Source organism: Rattus norvegicus, chromosome 2, assembly GCF_036323735.1.
Source record: "Rattus norvegicus strain BN/NHsdMcwi chromosome 2, GRCr8, whole genome shotgun sequence".
Lineage (NCBI taxonomy): Eukaryota > Metazoa > Chordata > Mammalia > Rodentia > Muridae > Rattus > Rattus norvegicus.
In genome coordinates, this window is record NC_086020.1 from 142,284,942 (window position 1) to 142,306,703 (window position 21,762).

The 21,762-nt window shown below is 36.4% G+C and overlaps 1 protein-coding gene across 10 annotated transcripts in view; it reads right to left on the reverse strand.

The window, feature by feature from the left end:
* Positions 1–21,762, reverse strand: part of Nbea (neurobeachin) — a 559,026-nt gene that overhangs the window by 354,795 nt on the left and 182,469 nt on the right. For 9 of the 10 annotated variants that reach the window (XR_010063625.1, XM_063282102.1, XM_063282100.1 and 6 more), the window contains 5 exons: positions 14,520–14,700; positions 13,135–13,265; positions 10,112–10,219; positions 7,178–7,346; positions 5,297–5,392 (listed from right to left, as the gene is read on the reverse strand). Coding sequence is in view for 9 of the 10 variants with exons in the window: in XM_063282102.1 (XP_063138172.1) it covers positions 5,297–5,392; positions 7,178–7,346; positions 10,112–10,219; positions 13,135–13,265; positions 14,520–14,700 (685 nt within the window). In the remaining variant the exon portion in view is untranslated. Of the gene's footprint in view, positions 1–5,296; positions 5,393–7,177; positions 7,347–10,111; positions 10,220–13,134; positions 13,266–14,519; positions 14,701–16,442; positions 16,452–21,762 lie in introns of all 10 variants that reach the window. The other variant, NM_001427608.1, reaches the window with a different exon arrangement.

Genomic DNA, 21,762 nt, shown 5'->3' on the forward strand with positions numbered 1-21,762 from the left:
TTGTCTCCCTTTGTGCTTTCTTTATTGTTTCTATTTCCATTTTTAAATCCTGTATGGTTTTGTTCAATTCCTTCACCTGGTTGGTTGTGTTTTCCTCTAACTCTTTAAGGGATTTTTGTGTTTCCTCTTTAAGGGCTTTTACTTGTTTACCTGTGTTGTCCTGTATTTATTTAAGAGAGTTATTTATTTCCTTCTTAAAGTCCTCTATCATCATTATGAGATGTGACTTTAAATCCAAATCTTGCCTTTCCCTTGTGTTGGGATATTCAGTATTTTCATGATGCCAAGTAGTCTTGGTTTCTGTTCCTTAGGTTCCTGATCTTGCCTCTTGCCATCAGTTTGTCTCTAGTGTTTGCTTGTCTTGCTGTCTCTGGCAGTGGCTTGACCCTCCTATAAGTCTGTGTGTCAGCACTCCTGTAGTCCCTGTTTTCCTGCAGCCAGGTCTGGGTACAGAGAGCTGGGAGACCACTTCAGCTCCAGGTATAGGCAGTAGCAGGTATGGGTCCTGTCCCATCTGCTTCTGGGTTTCTGTGCCCTGAGGTGTCCAGGCAGGTTGCTAGGAGCAGAAGAGTTGGCCTTACCTCTGATCTCAGGTGTGTCAGCACTTCTGACAACTGGTTTTCAGCTCTGGGTGCAGGCAGAACCTAGAAGGGTCCTGCCCCTGACTGCTCCTAGCTTCCTGTGCCCAGAAGGCACTAGGCAGGTTTCTCTTGGGCCAGGAATGTGAGCAGAAGTGAACATTCCCCTGAGATCTTGGGATTGTCTGCACTTCTGTGAGTCCAGCTCTCTGCCCTATGGGATTTGGGTACAGAGAGCTATAGTACTAGTTCAGCTCCAGGCAGAGACTGAGGGAAAGGAGAAACAGAGATGGCCCCACCAGGAGATCCATACCATGTACTATCAACAACCCAAACAATATTTTAGATGCCAAAAAGTGCATACTGATAGGAGCCTGATTTAGCTGTCTCCTGAAAGGCTCTGCCAGAGCCTGACAAATACAGAGGCAGCTGCTTGCAGCCAACCATTGAACTAAGAATGGGGTCCCCACTGGCGGAGTTACAGAAAAAACTGAAGGAGCTGAAGGGATTTGCAACCCTATAGGAAGAACAACAATATCAACCAACCAGAGGTTTCCAGAGACTAATACAGCCAAAGAGTACACATGGAGGGACCTATGGCTCCAGACACATATGTAATAGAGGATGGCCTTATTGGGCATCACTGAGAGGAGAGGCCCTTGGTCCTGTGAAGGCTCAATGACCAGTTGTAGAGGAAAGCCAGAGAGGGAATATAGGAGGGAGTGGCTAGGTGGAACACTCTTGTAGAGGCAGGGGGATGGGGTAAGGGATAGGGAGACTTGAGAGGGGAAATCAGGAAAGAGGATAACATTTTTAAATATAAGTAAAGAAAATATCCAATAAAAAATGAAATGTTCATCATCCGTAGTCATCAGGGAAATTCAAATCAAAACAACCCTAAGATTTCACCTCATACCAGTCAGAATAGTTAAGATCAAAACTTAGGTGACAACAGATGCTAGGGAGGATATGGATAAAAAGGAACACTCCTCCATTGTTGGTGGGATCGCAAGCTGGGACAACCACTCTGGAAATCAATCTGGAGGTTCCTCAGAAAATTGGACATAGTACTGATTAGGACCTAGCCATACACTCCTGAGCATATACCCAAAAGATGCTCCCACATATAAGAAGGACAAGTGCTTCATTATATTCACAGCAGTCTTTTTTATAATAGCCAGAAGCTGGAAAAAACACAGATACCCTTCAACAAAGGAATAGATACAGAAAATATGGTATATTTACACAATGGAGTTAGTACTCAGCTATTAAAAACAATGACTACATGAAATTCTTAGGCAAATTATGGAACTAAAAAATATCATCCTGACTGAGGTAACCTAGTCACAAAAAAACACATATTGTATGCACTCACTGATAAGTGGGTATTAGCCCAAAAGCTTTAAATACACAGAAACAATTCACAGACCATATGTAGCTCAAGAAGAAAGAAGATCAAAATATGGATGCTTTAGTTGTTCTCAGAAGGGGGAACAAAATACTCACAGGAGAAAATACAGGGACATAGAGTGGAGGAGGGACAGAAGGAAAGGTCATTGAGAGACTGTCCCAACTGGGGATCTATCCCATACGCAGTCACCAAACTCAGTCACTATCAAGAAGTGCTTGCTGACAGGAGCCTGACATGGATGTCTCCTGAGAGGCTCTGCCAGAGCTTTACTAATACAGATGAGGATCCTTGCAGCTAATCATTGTACTGAGCACGGGGACTCCAATGGAGAAGTTAGAGAAAAGACTGAAGCAGCCTAAGGGGTTTGCAACACCATGGGAAGAACAACAATATCAACCAACTAGACAGACCCCTGCCCCCCGCAGAGTTCCTGGGGACTAATCCACCAACCAAAGAGAACACATGGAAAAGCCAATGGCTCCAGCTGCATATGTAGCAGGGGATGGTATTGTCTGGCATCAATAGGAGGAGAAAGCTTTGGTCCTGTGAAGGCTCATTTCCCTAGGGTAGGTGAATGCCCAGGGTGTTGAGGTAGGATTAGGTGGGTGGGATGGGGAATATCCTCATAGAAGCAGGATGAGGGTGATGGGAGCGGAGAAACCGGGAATGGGGGTAACATTTGAAATGTAAATACATAAACTATTCAATAAAAAGATTTTATGACTAGAAAAAAGAGGCAAGTTATAAAGGAACAAACCATGTGTGTTTTGTCTGTGGATTCAAGGGAAACTGAGTAGGGGCTGGTATCAACGCTGGTCTTGAAGCAAAAGGTGGTAGCATAAACCTATTCACAACAAATACCAATATTCACCTCTACAAAATATTCGTTTTTCACTAGCTTATTAATTTATTGGAGAACTGTTTCCTGCATATGGTAACTATAGTTAAAAGTGAGATGCTACTGTCATGAAAAAATTTAAAATATCCACTAATTTTAATGTCTATCATAAAAATATGACACACATATCAAGTGAGTGGCATGTTAATATGACTGAGGTAATCATTCCACGTCACATTTAAGTCTTAAAACATCACACTTTCCATCATCTAGTTAGAAATCAAATAAACTACACACTCATTACCACCCTCTGCAAGTACATATCCTAATAAAGCAGAAGCAGAAGAAAGGAAGTCAGCACATGCTACACTCAAGAAGGGATGGTAGTGGGCACAGATTGCTGCAATTATATCTGTAACTTCCCTTTATTACATCAACGCCAAAGCAAATGGATGAAATAAAGAACAATTCAGTAAAAGACATGCAGATAGGGTTATTTTAAAAAAAGATTTACATATTCACTGTTTCATTAGTGTGTGTTACTGAGCAAAATGGTGCACCACATTTTGCCACGTAGGTACTTACAGAGCAGAGAAAGTATCAGACTCCCTAGAGTTGAAGTTACAGGTAGTGACCTGCCTCATGTGGGTGCTAGAAACCAAACTAGGCCTGAAAACACAACTCAGGCCCTTTGACAGAACAGAAAGTACTTTTAATTGCTGACTTTTCTCTCCAACTCCACTAATCTAAATACTTTATGCAAATATTAGAAATATCAGTATTTAAAGCTTATGACATGACAATGGCGTTTTAAACTTTTAATAAGCTAATCCAAGTTACACTAACAATGATTCCACTCCTTAGAATGTAACGTATTAGTATGTCTATTTATATAAAAGTATCACAGAAGTATATCGCTGGAATGACAACTCTGAGTTGGGGATGCATATATTAAACTTATATCCAAACTAGAAATACATTCTCAGTGCAAGAGACATAGCCATAAAATAGATATTTAATTTCTTTGATATACAATCTAAAAATAATTACAAATGAAGTATATTGATGGTTGGTAATAAATGAATTACACTCATCCTCTAGAAGTTAAATGTCGACTTCATGGCTTTAATAGAATGTTTTAATTTGTATCAAAAAACAAACCCCATATATAACCAAATTAGTAACATAAGTTATGTTACTAATTTACACAAAGAAATTTTCCTTTTACCACTGTTCAAAAGCCTGTTACTTCCCTCCCCACTGCCAAACCCTAAAATAGAAAAGCTCATCAGATGTAATAAAAAATACTTTGCTAACATTAGTTGTTAAAGGTTGTCCTTGGATATCAAATATTATGGAATGTATCAAACTACGGTTTCATCTGGAGCCCAGGGTCCTCTTCAATACTCATTCCAATCATTCTCAGAAATCACTTCCTTCTCTATTGAGGCCTCAATTTGCCAGTGTCTTGCTTGTGTTTGGCCGAGCAATGCTTTTAGAGATCATATAAGGTGCTGTCAGGTGCTTGCTCAAAATTCACAATGTGCTTCTTAATCTCTCTTTTGCAACCCACACATCCACTGTTTTTTTTTTTTGTTTTTTTTTTTTTTTTTTTTGGTTCTTTTTTTCGGAGCTGGGGACCGAACCCAGGGCCTTGCACTTCCTAGGTAAGCGCTCTACCACTGAGCTAAATCCCCAGCCCCACATCCACTGTTATATATAAATGGTGTACCCAATCACAGGAGGTAAACCCAGACAGTTTATGTTCAACATGAGTTGTACACCACCAACCTATTTTTTAATAGGAAGCAAAGATACCTCACTTCAGCTGCTGTGTTTTTCATCTCTAACAGTACAGCGATTTTTCTTTGTGTCCGCTCATGCTCTCCTCACTGTGTTCAGTTTTCCATCACTTGAAATACTTCTCGACTATACTTTTAATGATAGTTGTTACAATGTCTTTATTTGTACCATTTATTGTTGTTTATGAATCTATTTCTTTTCAATGACTTTTTCTCCCCATGCTCATGACTTCCAAGTATGTTTAGTTTCCTAACATTTAATTTTGTATCTTTTTCATGAAAGACTTATTTTGAGTTTCTTTAAATAGTATTAGTACGTTCTGACTAGACATCAAATAACAAATAGGTCAGTTTGTCCCCAATTATGTTCAATCGTTTTTCCTAATTAATCTATAGTATGCTGCATTTTAGACTAATTTGATTGCACTATTGTAGCATGAGTGTTAAAGAACTGGTATATGACAGCATAGTGAAATACAATACCTCAGGTCCCCATAATTTGAAGATGTTAACCTAAGAAATGGCATGCAAGGACAAAAGCTATACCTGGTTCTTGGTAGTCACAGTGTAGAAATACAACTTACCCTCTTTATAAGTGATTATTTATGTTAAAATGATTATTGAAACAAGAATACCAAGTGGGTCACTTTGATAATGTCAGCATTACCTTTGTAAAATGAGTGGGCAAAGCTCTGCTCAGGCATCAGCTTGGCAAGGAGTCCATGGTTCAGACTTGGATGTGGGATAGATGGAATGACCACGACTGTAGAGAATCAGAGCCAAAATTGAGGGAAAAAAGTGAGTCTGAATGTAGTTCACATGAAAGACTCGTGCTATTTCTATCCTACTGCCATCAGGCAAACAATACTAAAGAATACATATCTAGGGAGGGAATGAGATTTAAGGGAAAGGAAGTAGGCAGTATATTTATTCACCAAGTAGAGTACTTGTAGCAACATACATGAAAACACACAAGCAAACTAGAAAACTAGATCTAATAGGTTTACCTTAATAGTGCTCATTTTATACATATATGACATACATAAGCTTTAAAAGGACATCAACATGGATAGCAAGCTGATGTTTAAATGTCAAGATAAAATTAAAATAATAATGTTATAATGAAATAGTATGTCCAGCAATGATAAAGTCATAGGGCTAAAATGTGATCTTCTGCTTCACAACAGCAGTACAAAGAGAATGAGGTGTTACACGTAATGGGATGCAGTGGTTTGAGTACAAATCTCTATGGACTTTAAAACATCATCTATACAGCTATGTGTTTACTTAGTAAAGATTTTCACCTATAATTAATCTAATAGTACAAGAAATAGTCATTGAGTTATCAGAGTTACAGTGTAAACAACTGGAAAATCATCTTCATACAAACAGTTGGTAGGAAATGCAAATGATTAGTTGCCCCAAATCATGTTCAGGCACATAGGAAAGACCAATTGTCAGAACATAGTCCAAAATGGATTTATGGGAGGAGAATTCAGAGTGCCTGAAAGAACACTCCAAAAACACAAGACAAGAGTCTTGTGACCTCATTTTCCTCAAACACAAAACTGTTCTTGGAATGTGCTTTTGTGACACTCTCGGTTATGGTGGATAGGCGTGCTTTTACTTCTGGTCATTCATTATTGCTGGCTGCTCATATTCAATTACATGTTTGAACTATTCTTTAAACACCTCTATGGAAAAGCATGTTTTGACATGTGTAGTTTTCCTTGTGATTGTATACAGCTTGAACACATGTAGAACTCTACTCCTGTGACCTTTCCTTAACCCTTAGAAGATAAATTGTCTGAAGCTATGGATAAAGTAGGCTACTGCATGAGGCTTAGTCCGTCTCATTTACTGGCTTCATTCTCCCAGGCCTCACTGTCTCTGGATGGGTGACAGTCAACAATGCAAAGGCTTGTGCAACATTAGAGTCTTGCAGATGAGGCCAAAGGAGCTCAGGGTGGCGCACTACTGTCCGAGCTGACTTCTTCCTAACTCTTAGGGAAAACTGCTTTGTATAAACCCTTCACAACATGCAAAAAATTTTAAATGTCTGCTCACATGTTATATAATTTACATAATATTTAGATGTTAAATTAAGTGTTCACTTAATAGCAAGTAGGCAAGGAGAGAGCAAAGAAGGGAAGGAGGTAAGTTTAAAGTTAGGCAGTAAAGATTGGTATTTTACCTTATTCTTATTTTGAACAACTATACAAGATCATCCTATTTTTCATGCTCATAAAACTTTCATGAGAAATTTGTTGAAAGACATGAATTCCTTACATATTAAATCATAGCACAGCCAAATGATTTGCATTCATAAATGGGAGACAGTAACTCCAAAGCTTCATTGACACATGAGAATAATACAGTAAATGTATACAAACATACCCCGTAAATTTGTGTGGAACTACAGTGTACTGAGTCATTATCTCTGTCAAATCTATGAGTAAGTACAGTTCAAACCTGTCTGCAAAAGTGTTGGCAGGAAAAAAGATAGATACTGGTGAATACCAAATAACGGAAAGAAAATATTAAATACCTGTACTGGTTGGTGAATTTATTTCTTGTCTGATATTTCTACCTGGTTGGCTCCCAGTTCTCGCAGTCTCTCTCTGGGGTTCTAATATGTCCCGATACTTAGATACCATCAGAACAGAGATGAAGTAAACCACAGCCAGAGCTAAAAACTGTGCCTGCTTGCTATCATCCTGTGGCAAATGAAAAGGTAGGTGGAGAGTCAGAGTGTTTATGATATAGATTCACAAGGTATAAGAAACTATTCTTGTTTTATTAGACATCAAACTTTGATTTAAAAGTTGCTGGGAAGAGGGATAGGGAGATAGCCCAGTATTTAGAATACCTGCTGCTCTTACAGACGACCAGAGTTTGGATCCTAGGACCTACTTTAGGTAATTCATAATAATCTAAAACCACATCCACTGGTGATGTGACATCCTCCTCTGACCTCTTTGGGCACAATACATACACATTTATACCACAAATCAAAATAAAATAAACCTTAGGACCCAGCCCAGATGGTTTAGGGAGTAAAGCCTACTGCGCTTGATCCTAGGCATCACCACGCATGGTAGAAGGCATCCATAACATGTCATCTGACCTTACCCATGCACTCTAGCATGTGAACATATGTAAAGGCATACTACACACAGACACACACACACACAGACACACTCACACACACACCCTAAATAAATTCAATTTCTAAGAAAATTAATGGCTGTAACTAAATTGTTACTACACAAAATGCCTAAAATGTTTCATCTGAGCTATAGGTTTAAATAATTTTAAAAGGTACCATAGTAAGATTTTGTTGAATGTACTATAAAATATCACCCATTCTCTTACTATTTTTACATATGACTTCCATATAAACATTTAGGTGAACAAAATTAATGTTTGTTATATCCTTAAAATTAATTTTGTGTGCCTGAAAAAGAAAACAACTGAGGAACTTTCAAGGAGGAAGCACTCAAGCTCCCTGCCTAAAACTGCTGCCAAATATTCCATTATTTGTTCTCTGAGGACAAGCATGCACGCACCCATACACGCACAACCACACAAAGATAATATATATATGTATATTTCCTAAACCCTAATCTGAGGCCTGATAGATTTCTAAAATTAAATAAAATAAATGTGACTGTTGTTTTATAAAAATTTTGAAAATAAAGTACAGTTCTTACCATTAATAAATACAACTAACTAATGTACTAAAAACTGTAAAACACTTTGAAGGCCCCAGATTATTCAATATGACATGTGCACTCGGAATCTACAAGCACAGTGAGAGCTCTGCCTGGGGCTCATCACTCAAGTACACTGTTAGGACACTTCAAGCACATTTGCTGGGATTTGGTATTAGAAAGAGGTTTTTTTCTAAAATATTAGTGAAGAACTATAAAACAGGTTGTTAAATTTATCTTATGGAACAATGATTACATCAAAGAGCCTAATTCCTCCATTTCTGCAATGCTAAGCATTATCATTTAAGTTTTTAGTTCATTTAATACTGAAGATACTTCCTTTTAATTTTCATTGTTATTTACTGGTACCTTTAATATTACATATTTTATATTTATTGCTTAAATATGTTATGTTTTCCTATTTCACTCTTTGGATGTTACTTTTCCAAGTTATTTATAAGACTTAATAATTTTTCAGTCATGTATTCACAGCATGAATCATCATACCACATTCTTACCCTTATTGCAACTACAAAGCACTCCATTAACTGATGGTTATATATACATTTGAAACATACACTTCTTTAAATAGTACTTGAATCTACTATAATTAAAAGAACACCATATAATCTGGATGGTTTATAATGCCAGTATTAACAACTGCTAGTATTGCTTAATCTGCTATGAAACACTACTCCTACAGAATTCATAAAGAAGGTCAGTCTTAGTTTTAATTGCCTTAGTAAGCATTCAGGGATTGAAAAGTTCCATTAAATCATCCTTAATGATCCTTTTCTTTGACTGTTATTAAGCTACCTTTCTAATTCAGATTCCTGCAGAAACCATAATTTGTGAAAGTAGGGGCCGGAGAGATGGTTCAGTGGGTAAAGGTTTTTCCTGCTTGAGCTTGGATCTAAGTCCAATCCCTGGAACCCTCATTAAGGTGGAAAGCGAGAACAGGTTACAAAAAGTTATTCTCTGCCCTCTCCACGTACTCTATGGTGTCAAGTACTCCCCACACATGCATCACGAGCACACATATATATATAATAAATAATTAATATTTTTAAAAGAAAGAAAGATTTTCCCAAACCCAAAGGTAACTTTCATTACTACCTGATCAGGTAACTTTTTATGCCTAATAAGAAACTTTGAGAATAAAAGAAATTCATGATGTGGAACATAGTAAAGAATGTGAAAGGCAGGACCAGTTATCCTAAGATAAAGCCAACTCATTATTTAAGGCTATGTCTAATCTTGGAACACAAACTGAATTAATTTCAGAATGTCTTATCATTGTGTGAGCAACAGTGTGTGCACATGTGTCTGCTTACCTGAGAGTGTGCATGTGTTTAGCCAGCGTTCTCACTGAGACTGAGAAGCTTCCTCTGTACCACCAGCTTGGGAATTACACATGTGCAGCACTATGCCGGACTTCTGCGTAGGTGCTAGGGATCTGAATTCAGGTCCTCATGCTCTTACAGCAGGCACTTTACCCACTGAGCCTTTCCCCAGCCGTGTACACATACATATTATTTTTCAAAAGAAACTATCAATAAGCCTTTGGTAAAAACTAAGGCTCACCCATTTTGCCATCAACTGTATTCTGGTATGCAATATATACAAGTAACAGGACATTTGGTAATGATAGCAATTCTTTACATACTTTAAAGTTTAACACAAATGGTGGTGACAGTTTTATCATTGTTGCTGCTGCTGTTTGACTTTCATTTGCTTCTTCAAGGAAGTCAAGCTGATACGTAACTTACCACATCTCGAAAGACAACGGCTCGAAGGCGATTGATGTCAACGTCCTGAAGAAGGCGATCGGGATCCTTGATAGGAGAAAGGTTACCTGGAACATTCTCTAAAGGAGTCTTGAAAACAAAGGAGAATGATTAAGAAATAGTATACTCTAGAGAAGTATTTAGGAGCATCACTTACAGTATTTCTACCTCAAGCTGAGCTTCCCAAACCATTTCCTGCTTCCTCGCTCAACTAGAAATTACTGACAGCAAAACTGCACACATCTTATTTTTGGTTCCCTTGCTTGTGATGCTTTCTCGGCTCCATATTGATTTGCTATCTCCATAGGAGCCTCTGTGGTCTCATGAAGGCAGCTAGGCTGTATAAGACAAAAAAATGATCTTGCCTTTAAGAAGAACTGAGTGCACATCTCTCTTATCTGGATTAATGTTTGCTTCTAACATTTCCAGTTCATAAAGATATTTAATTCTCTTAATTAATCTATCATATATATGAGATTAAAATATTACTAGCTAACATCATTCAATTATATATGTAGTTACTTCATGATCCATTTTTAAAAGATAAGCTCTAAAACTTAAGTCATAGTCACTATAGTTGGCAGACATTACAGAATATACTATTGAAATGATTTTCTATAGTTGAAAAAACAAAAATCTAAGGATTTTGGATAATAGATTCATAACATATATTCATACCATAAATTACCAAGTGCACCAAGTTACTTTGGCTCAGTCTAGCAGTTTTTCAGTTACTTGATTTGCTATCAAGGCTTTGGATTAATTCTCACAATGTATGCATATGAAATGTAAGTTTTGCATATAACAGGTGTGCTTGTTGTCTGACTCCTACTTCCCTACAGATACATTGTGGTGTTTTACTCCCAAAGGAGGTTGGGAAGCTCCTGTGGGACACGGGGTAGAAAATATCATCTCGCCCCAGGTCCACTATGTACGTTAATACATTATTTTTGCAAATGGTTTCCATTAAAAGTTTACCAAGTTTATGTGAAACTGTAACTGCTCCAAAGTTTAACTAGATCATTTAATAATAGCCTAATACTTTTAGCCAAGGATAACTATGGTAAGTTGTGTATAATTTATAGAATAGATAAATCTACAGTGCATATGGAAAAGCTTGACATATTTTAATATGTATACCAGCTTATAGTTTACAAAGCTTCTCTTACCCCATTTGACCTTGTAGAGATTGTGTAAAGACATGTTTAAGTTACTGCTGCAGTATGAAAATGAGGCTCCATGAAGACCGCTCATGGGGATGTGTCCATATTCACACAGAAAGCTCTTCTGCTGGATTAGAAACCAGCTATGGCTTACTGCCTAAAGCGCCACTTTTGAAATGCATGAACAAAATTCTACCACTCACCTTTATTCTCCACATTGAATGTGCTTTACTAACAAGTGAAATCTTTTCCAAATAGCCGAGTATCACCACTTACCTGCTTCTCACTGTGAACCCTTTTAGTAGAGACACACTAACTAACAACATACAGCTGACTGCCTCACTGGGTATTCTACGAGGAGAAGCACGCTTGGTTTAGGGGTTCTGAAAGACGTCCTGTCACCCACTGATGCTTCTCTAGTAAAAATTACAGACATAGTCAAGACATAAGCCCCCCAAGCAGTGGCGTAGCCACACTGCTACTGAGTAATAAATAAGAGAAGGGAGAGGCGCCTCACGCCAGGAACCACTATGCTTCAATGCATTAGTTTGCATTTTAATTAAATAATATCATTTAAGAGTCTCATTCACTTTTAAATACTGGAGATCTGAGATGTGGGAGACCAAGAAATCTGTCTCAGGATTCTCTATGCTAATTGGCAGAGGCCAGAATATAACTCAGAAACATTTCTTTACAACTTAAGTATCCCAAGTGCTCTGAAGGCCCAGACATGTACAATTTGTTGTCAAAACCCTGCAGTGACCAACCCTCTAATGTGTCTAGGAGTGAGTGTGGGCCTGATGGCTGACACATCAATACTTCACTGCCCAAGCAATGCAGGTCGCTCTGGAGTCTGGTCAGCAGTAAACTGTGTGGGTCATATTATCTCAAGACTGCATCCCTGATGGCAGTGAACAAGAAAGGAGGCTGCAGCACTGAAAAGCCAACAGACTTTTTGCACATACAGTTGGCGTAGCACAAACTACAGCAATGCAGAGCAAGGGACCTAAGTCTGTGTTCAGGTGTTGAGTAAAAATTACTGTGCCAATGCTGAACATTTAATTACAGTGCAGTGAGGGATAAAGAGACATGAAACCATCACAAGATCTGACCCTACACTAGGGAATGGTAACGGTGTCAAGTTATAGTGTGGGGAGCAGCACCTGAGATGACTGACATGAGTGTACTGCAGACAGATAAAATATAAGGGGAAGTACTTCAAGATAGGAAAATTCTATATCAAAGTTTAAAAAGTTAAAATCTTTTTTTGAGCTAAAAGAGGTCTACTGTGTATGTGAAAGGTCACAATCAAGAAAAGGTATATACACAAGGAAAAGCTGCAGAAGCTAAGTGCAGAGCAGTCATGCAAATCTTCAGTCATGACGCTGCACATAATATCCAGTTGTCCTCTTGTGTCAGCCAAACACAAGAGGACAACTCATCTGCAATGAAAATTGCAAGATTATTCCAAACTATTATATAAAATTCATTTGATGGGTAGCCAATAACTAGTCTTTCTCGCAAAGTTCATCCATTTTAAAATGTGCTTTGTTTACAGGCTGACCTTTAAAAATAGATGTAACTGTTTAAAGTAGAAATTCCAGAAATATCCAGGCCTATGTGCCAATGTAATTTTTAAAAACCCTATCAGAAGAAATTACTAGTATCTTCTTCATTAACATACAAGTGAAAATTTAAGAGGTTAGCTAACCTTTCAGAGACAACTAAGGAGCAGAGAAGCCAGCACTAGAGCGCCAGGCCTCTGTCTGTCATTTTACAGGCCACAAACACTGTTCTCACTATAGGAGAGGACTGCATGTTACAGAGGAAATCGGTGATTACCTTGGATGCTGCTGTGGCAGTCACACTTTGGGGAGCTTCCTGAGGTTTACTGCTTCCATGGGAAGATTTGTTTCCCCTGTCTCTCTGTCGCTGTCGGCATTCTAAACAGTTTCTCACAGCTACACAACAAACTAAGAAATCAGAAAGATATTAACATAAATTGTTGGCATGGCTCTAAAAGGAAAATGTTTTAAATTTATTTCTCTTTCTTTGTGTTTCCCCTTCTGTCATAGAATATTATTATTTTTACTATTTATTAGATACATTTTATATTTTGAAATTCAACAATGAAGGTTCAACATATATATATGTGTATATATATATATACATATATATATATAATATATATATTAAATAAAATACTCATGTACTCTGAGTCAAAAGAAACATATCAGGGCCATTAAACTCCCAAAATAAGTCTTCCTTATTCTACAATCCAACAGTCACTATTACATAAATGTCTTGTACCAATAAAACCTTTAGCACAGCATAAAATGTCTATGGGAGAAGGAGATGGTTCAGTAGGAAAAAGACTTTTCTGTCTAGGCATGGGAACCTAAAGTCAAGTCTCCTGCATCCATACTCATCTATAATAAGAGAGGACAGCCTAGCTCCAGGTTTAGTGAGACTCTTTCAAAGGAATAAAGTAGAGGATGATAGAAAGGATATTAGACATCATCTTCTGACTTCCACATATGCATGCATTGGCAGACATACCCACACATAAATACAAACACACACACACACACACACACACACACACACACACACACACAAGCTATACATATATGCAATTCTACAAACACACACAAATTCCTACTAGACTTACAAGGTCAATAACAAGGCTGTGCCCTTGCTTCAGCTTTCTCACTGACCCTACAGAGCATGCCTTCCCCTTTCAGGCATCCTTCATTCTAAGGGTTACAATAGCTATCTTCACAGCAAAGCAGCTTACACTCCTTGCCACTAGCATTTAATCATTATTTTAGAACCATACAGATTTTGGGACAGTGTTTCTCTCACTTCCTTGGTAATGCTGGCCATTAAACTTGGGCCTCTTCTCTTCTAGGTAAGGGCTCTGCCGTATCCTTAGTTGTTTGCCTACCAAGCATACAAACAAGGTTCACAAAGGGATCTGCATTGAAATCATTTCAATGACATGTATCGGTCTCACTGATTTTTAAATAATTCTAAATATGTTTGACGATATTTTAAATAATTCCATACAATCTCCAATGTGAAGACACAAGTTTTTAAAACTGAGCAACCCTAAGGATTACAAGCCAGTCATTAAGCTGCACAGCGCCAGTCTGAATCATGCTTTCTACACCAGAGCTCACAAGTCGTCATAATTACAGCGAGTATCGCTGCCTTGGTGCACTTACCTAGCCGTAGGCACTGTCTCATTAGCCCTCCAGAGGACATGTTCTTTTCAGCTTCAATCTCACTAAAGTTTAGAGAGCTGGCGAACACAAGGACATCAACCATTGCCATGAGTCGGCTGAGAAACGTCACTGCTGTCTCTGCTGACATGCCTTGTGTCACTTCAATGTTTTCCAATTCCGTCTTTAAAAAAGGAGAATTATTCTTGTTTAAAACTGGAAAATATGGTGCATAACACATACTACAGGAGAACAAACATTTAGAAAGCATAGATAAGAATATAAAGAATAAGTTATTACTACATATCAAAGGACCTTGCAAAATTGTTTCCCTACATACTAGTCTTAACTAAAATGCCTATTTTAAAATTAGTATGTTTAAAATACTCTACCAGTTGAATTAAAGATTTCTTATAATTTTAGAAAGACACTTAGAGACAAAAATACATAACTTCTTATTCTAGTGTCACTAAAAAAAGTTATAAAATTGACCTTTCTCTTCTAAAATTTCATTTCCATTAACAAACGTTTTTCTTTCTTACAAATATAATCAAGAATGGGAATGATACACAGCCATTTTTTCTATCAAATGAGATAACTGTCAAGCTAGGATGCATACTCGTGACTTATCAATTTTAGAATAATAAACTAAATATGAAAGGTTTCATAAGGTCAAAAGGATCAGAAGGATCACTCCTTCAGATCCATAACCATAAGCTATGAGTCAGTAGCTGTTGGAGAAAGCAGCATTGGTAAGCTCAAAGTTAAATTTTCACTAAAATATCCTGTGATAAAACATCACTTCCTACTTCAGAGGGAATATTAAAATGTACTCTGTCTCTTAGGATGTGTAAGTCTGTAAGGTATGGACAACGGCGACATTTCTTCATTTTCCTCCCTGTACTAACACTATGACGATTCTGATAATTTCTAACTAGAATTAACTTTCTTAGTGCCAGAAAGAGCAAAGAAAAGAGAGGCTGTGTAAATAAAAATGCTGCTCAAAGTTTCTAAAAATGGGCACACTATCCAAACTTTCTGATCTTACCTTCACCCACATGGTGGGTGCAGGAAACCGATTCCTGTCCCCACTGACTTCCACTGCCCTTGGAAATGCAGGCTGCTTAAATACTGGGGCTTTGTTCCTGACACAGCATCAGATTTAAACAGCTGTGACCATAGCTTAACAGTTATAAGAAAAAATGAATTATAATTCTATTTTCAATTGTTTTAAGATGAAACTGGTCATTGCTTAGCTCAATCAAACATTCTTAATGACTCTTAATAAATTAGAATTTATTTATTTAGTACATCTGCAGTCATGTTCTTAAATTCTTCATTCAAATTGTTGAAATTATGAGAGCACTATCAGTCATTGCTTTATTTTGTAGATAAGCTACAAATCCAAACAGTGAAACATGCTCTAATTATACAATAAGGAATTAGAAACAAATATTAAATACAGAATTATTAAATTGTATGTATAATTTGACAAAGTTTTTCTGTTAAAATATCAAAATTGAAAGAAAAAGGAATTCTTAACATAAACAATAACCTACAAAAGAATTCTTACTCCACTCTATTAATATATTTTACAAATATGTAAGCATCTGATCATAAAGTTTACTTAATATGATCCTCACTAAATCTGAATATATCTCATTCTATTCCTGTAATTTGAAGTCAAATCTGACTGTACACAGTACTCTATTTTTTTCATTGTACTAGGATATTTATTGCTATGATAAAACAAATTCATCAATATATTGGGTAAATATTTTTCTGAATGAATTTTTAAAATACACAAAAATATACCTGATTAAAAGATGATATGAAAACTCAAAATATAACCAAGTGAAAACTTTTGTAAGTAAAAATAAAATTTAAAAATAAAAGCCTAAAAATTACTGCAAAAGTAATACTAACCTTAGAACCCTGGACATGCATTAGACAAAACAGACAACAGACCAAAAAAGTACAAGAAAAAGGAAATTATTAAAATTAAATGAAAATACATGTAAAATTGAAACACAAAATAATATTTGAAATTATATTTATTTTATTAAAAACAAAATTCTCAGAATATTCATTTTATAAAGTACATAATTATGATTAAGATTAAATATGAAACATTTAAGTTTATTTTGTTTGAGTAACTACCCCCAAATATATATATGTAAGTACTACAAATATAGAAGAAAGAACGCAAACTCTATTTTATGAAACAAGTGTCTTTCCTAGTGGATGATTAGTGAGACATTTTAAAAAGTGAACACAGACTGCCCCTGTTCAATCACTAACTTAGTACTGACTTAGGCAGAATCAACTGAGGGAAGTTATTACTTACATACTATCTAGACCTTTTCTATCAGGAAATAATATTATAATTTGTTTCCTCACATATTCAGAACCCTTGATATACAAGTGTAAAATATTTGTTATCACAACTTAAAATTCACTTTCTGTATCAGAAAATAACTCACTGATACAACTATATGTGACCTACAATATAAGGACAAGTAACTGCATACCAGCTAAGAGTTCAGAGCGTTAAGAATCATGTACTTATAATAAAAACATAGATATCTTTCACAATAATTACAAAATTCCAATATCTGAGTTTTTACAATAAATAAATATGAATATAAATTTCAAAATATGCTATTTGTATGGCTATTCACTGGGATAATATATAAAAATATCCTGAGACTACCATTAAGATCACTGTTGTGAGGGAAACAACGTAAATCACAGGTCTCCTGTGTTCCAACCCTACATCCTGTTAACAAACAACACTGCCATCATGCTCAGCACAAAAGAAAAAGTTCCTTTCCTGCTTTCTGATGACGCAACTATTTGAAGAACCAGAAATGCCAGTCTCTGTTTTTTTCCCCTGGGACAGAAAAAATTAAACCACATTTGACACAGTGTTCTAGATGGTTGACAAAAATGGTCAACTTTAAATCTTGAGTGTATGATTTAAGGAATGTATGATTCAGTATTCTCTGTTCTTCTCAGTGTTCCCTTCCAATTCTCTGCCTTTGCTCAAACAGGAGCGGGGCAGTAAACAGATGAAATAATTCAACTAAGAAGTTCTGGAAAACTTACCTCAAAAATTCAACAAAATAATACCCCTTTCATAAAGCAGACACTGATCAAACTGCCTAGGAAGTGACCCTCACTCACTCACTCACTCACTCACTCACTCATAGTCCTTGAGTATCTCCATGTAGCCATGTATTCAGATGGATAGAGTATCACCATGTAGCCCTGGTAGTCTGAATTCACCCTGTAGATCAGGGTGGCCTCAAACTCACAAAGAATTCTAATGACATCTACATTTACCTCCCCAGTGCTGGGACTGAAGCAGGCATCACTACGCCAGGCCAGGTGTTTTAATTTTATCCTGAATAGTAAAGTTAAAACTATTCATTTATTTTTACTTAAAACAGTTTTGTGATTCATTTAACATGACATACAATTTCAAATAAATAATACAGGTATCCAAAAGTGAGCACAATACAATACAGCTCTTTTAGATGCTCACTGTAATCTATGCAATATACATCTCCAGTCTTCCGAAAGCCCACCTTACACCACTTCCTTACAGGTAAGAGTAACCCAAGGAACTCAAAACTTCCTTCCAGACCAAAGTTGCTACAAGAGCACATTCAGAAATGTTATTCCTGTAACACACAAACTTCTGTGTTCATTTATGGTTTCAGGGAGAAAAAAGACCACTTCAAATAGTCAATTCCCTAGAAATAGCAAACACATATCTTGCTATCAAAATGGATTATCTATAATAACTAAATTGCCTAGAATAGTCTATAGAGTGTTATAAACAAAAGATTTTTTAAGGACAGAGTTACCGAAGTTCAATGAGAACAAACGGTTTGCCTATCTAGTACACGGGGCATCTATTACCACACTTGAGCTTTCTCATGCCCTTTCTGATGGGTCAGCATCATGACTGTCTCTTAGCCAACGGAACAAATACAGAGGCCACGCCCAGCAAAGGAAGAGCCCAGACTAAAACACAGATCCATCTCACACTGAGGTTCCTACCATCTCCACTGAATCCAAACTTCACAATGCATTGGACCTGAGTCTCACTAAGAAATCAGTTTGAGCAGCAGCTAATCACCAGAGCTAGTCAGCAGCACTTGCCTTGAGAAATGACAAAGCCTTACGTCTGGGTTAAGCTGTAGGTTCTTATTTTTAAAATAGGAGACAAAAAAAAAAAAAACAAACCCACAACAAACAAACAAAAAACCTCACATTTTACTTATCTTTTTAAAGTTTAATATAGTTGTACATTAAAATGTTTAATGACAAAAATAGTAAAAAAAAAAGATATGTATCTAAGTGATAACTGTGTGAAAAATTGTGATATATAGTAGTCAATTTCAAGTTATATCATGAAAAAGAGTGAATTTACCTATGACTGTTCTATAGTAATAAGACTTTTTTGTGTCATTCTTACTTTATACACAACAAACCTAACGTCACATCTGGTACCATACAGCTCTTACCACCTTTACCACGCCCATTCTCACAGCAGTGCAACCAAGCAGCGGAGACAAACCGCAGACAGCTACACAGCCTAAAGGCTTTACTATCTAGATCCACACCTAAAAAGGCTGCTCACTAAGACTGACAAAGTCTTCATCACTCCCAGGAATGCATGACCCGAAATGAAGGTCAGAAAATTCTGTGCTGAATTTGGTCTTGAAAAAAAAAAAGCCTATTAGAGCAAGACCATGAGTTATATAAAGGTAAGTAAACTAGTATACATTTGTTAGAAAAGGTCTTTTTCCAGAGAATTGATGTCAACCATTACTTTTCATTTTGGCTCTCATGTTAAATAACAAAACAACACAACAAGCGGCACAAGCACCTCCCACACATTTAATAAAAGGTGACCCATGTAATACATGGGATGTAAAATATGTAGCAACTGGCTTCACAGGCATTTCCAGACATGTAAACTGTGATCTTTACAGAACTGATAATTGTCTTTATTTGAAGAAGCTAAGAATTCCCTAGATGTTTCATTTAGCATGATGTTATAAGCACTCTGCAATGTAATTTTAAATTATATTAAAGAAATGTTAATTTTTGGAATAAAACTGTGATTCTAAGAATGCTGAAATATAATATCTGCATTATGATCTTAATTAAGTTTTAATTTTCATAATTTTTCTTTTACACTCCCACAATGATCCTGTGTCATAATAATGTTACAAACATAAATGCATTTAAAAATATGTTAAAATTTTCTTAAAGGAAATTTATAGCAAATAGGCATTACATGTACAATATACAATGATGGTTTATATAATGATAAATTTAACTACAATAAACTGTTGGCTTAAGTTGACAGAACCTTCTAAAATAAGATAACCTAAAGTGGGATAACAGCTAAACATAATGTAGGGATTTGCAGGATGGCCCTGTGAAGATTTTGCCTGTATGGAGAAGTCCCTCCTGCCTCTGCCTCAGCCTCCTTCTCCAGTGCTAGAAGTAAAGGTGTGTGAAATTGTCCCAGTTACCAATGGTTTCTTTAAGTTCACAATTCCATTGTGTCACCTAACAGAACCGCCAAGTGAGGTTAAATATCCCAATACCACACAGCTACGTTCTGTTGCAACACATCTCCAATTCTCCCAAGCTCATCAGTTCTTAATGAGGCTCCAATCTAATAAGGAGCTGTCCATAATTCTTCCATTTTATAATAAGACCATGATTTTTGTCATAATTTTATTTTCTGTCTATGTCAAACTCGGTAAGTTTTAACTGTCCTTCACCAAATGGTCATCTCTGGAGCTGTTGCTTCAGAAATTCCTCTCATGTGGCACAATCGTAATGCGTGTATGTTACTTTCAGATGTATCTCACCACTGACTAAATACACAGAACGCAGCTGTGTGGTATCGCGGTATTAACCTCACCTGGAGGTTCTATTAGGTGGCACAATGGAATTTGTATTTGTTTGAAAACGTTTTACAAAATTAGTGAGCTCTGGGGAAGATTATTTTTCTTATGTTGAAATATTTGTGGTAAAATATTTACATTCAGAAGTATAGCACAGTAAATATTAGAAGAGTAGAACTGAATGAAATATAACCAAATATTGAAAATTATACCAGATATTTTTTAAAAAGGCAGGCTTCAAGACATGAAAATCTGAAAAAAAAACCCTATCATTAAAATCCCTAGGACACTCAAATTGGGTGTCAAGTGCTTCTGCTTCATGCACTGATGTTCTTACAAAGTAACACACCCCACTGGCAAACCAGAGCATCCCTAGTGTCTCCTCACTCTCGCCTGTTCCAGAGTTCTTAAAGTTTATTCTTGAAAGTTTTCACCTGAAAAGCTCCTATTTCCAACACAAGTGTTGTTGTTTATTCAGGCTCCCCTCTCCTTTTCCCCACTAAGCCTGAATAGAACACGGAAAACAATCCACCAGCTCCAAACAGCACGTAATAACCTTCACATTTCCCTATTACATGTAAAGCATGGGAACAAGTCTTTTGAAAGAAACAGTGTAGCATAAATAAATAAATAGATAGATAGATAGATAAATAAAATCAAGTGTGTTGCAAAAGAAAATATATGTATTTAATGGACCAATTAACAGAAATAGAGAAACAAAACCAACAAAATTTCTACAACAAAATTAACTTCCAACTCTGTTAAGAACACTAATAGGCAATTTAAAATTCCCAACTATCGTGCTCAAAACAGTGTATGTAAATATTCTTGGCAGTCAAACTTTAAAACGTCAGTATTTTCACGGTGTGAAATTAATTTAAAATAAGCTAAATTGAGAGTTATAATAGTACATACATAACACGTTTGTGAGTTACTAAATTTATTTAACATTTTATTAATAGAAATATTTGACACTAAAATTTGAAAAATATTTAGTAATGTGGATATTTCAAACCTCTGCGAATTTTAATAATTTATTGCTATGCTACTGTGCAGAATGATCATTTTTGTTCTATACAAAAGTGTAAAGAATTCAATCGTTATATTAAAGCAAATATAGTTTCCTACATTTCTTGACAACAAATGACATTTATATTATGCTGCACAGAAAGCATTGTATTTAGTCTTTCATGTACAGAAGCACCCTCCCTCCCTGTCTTAAAATAAGACTGCAGTTTACTAGAGTTTAGTGTACATTGCTGCAGGAGACTGGCAGACAAGTACTAGGCCTTCTTCACAGATCATGGACT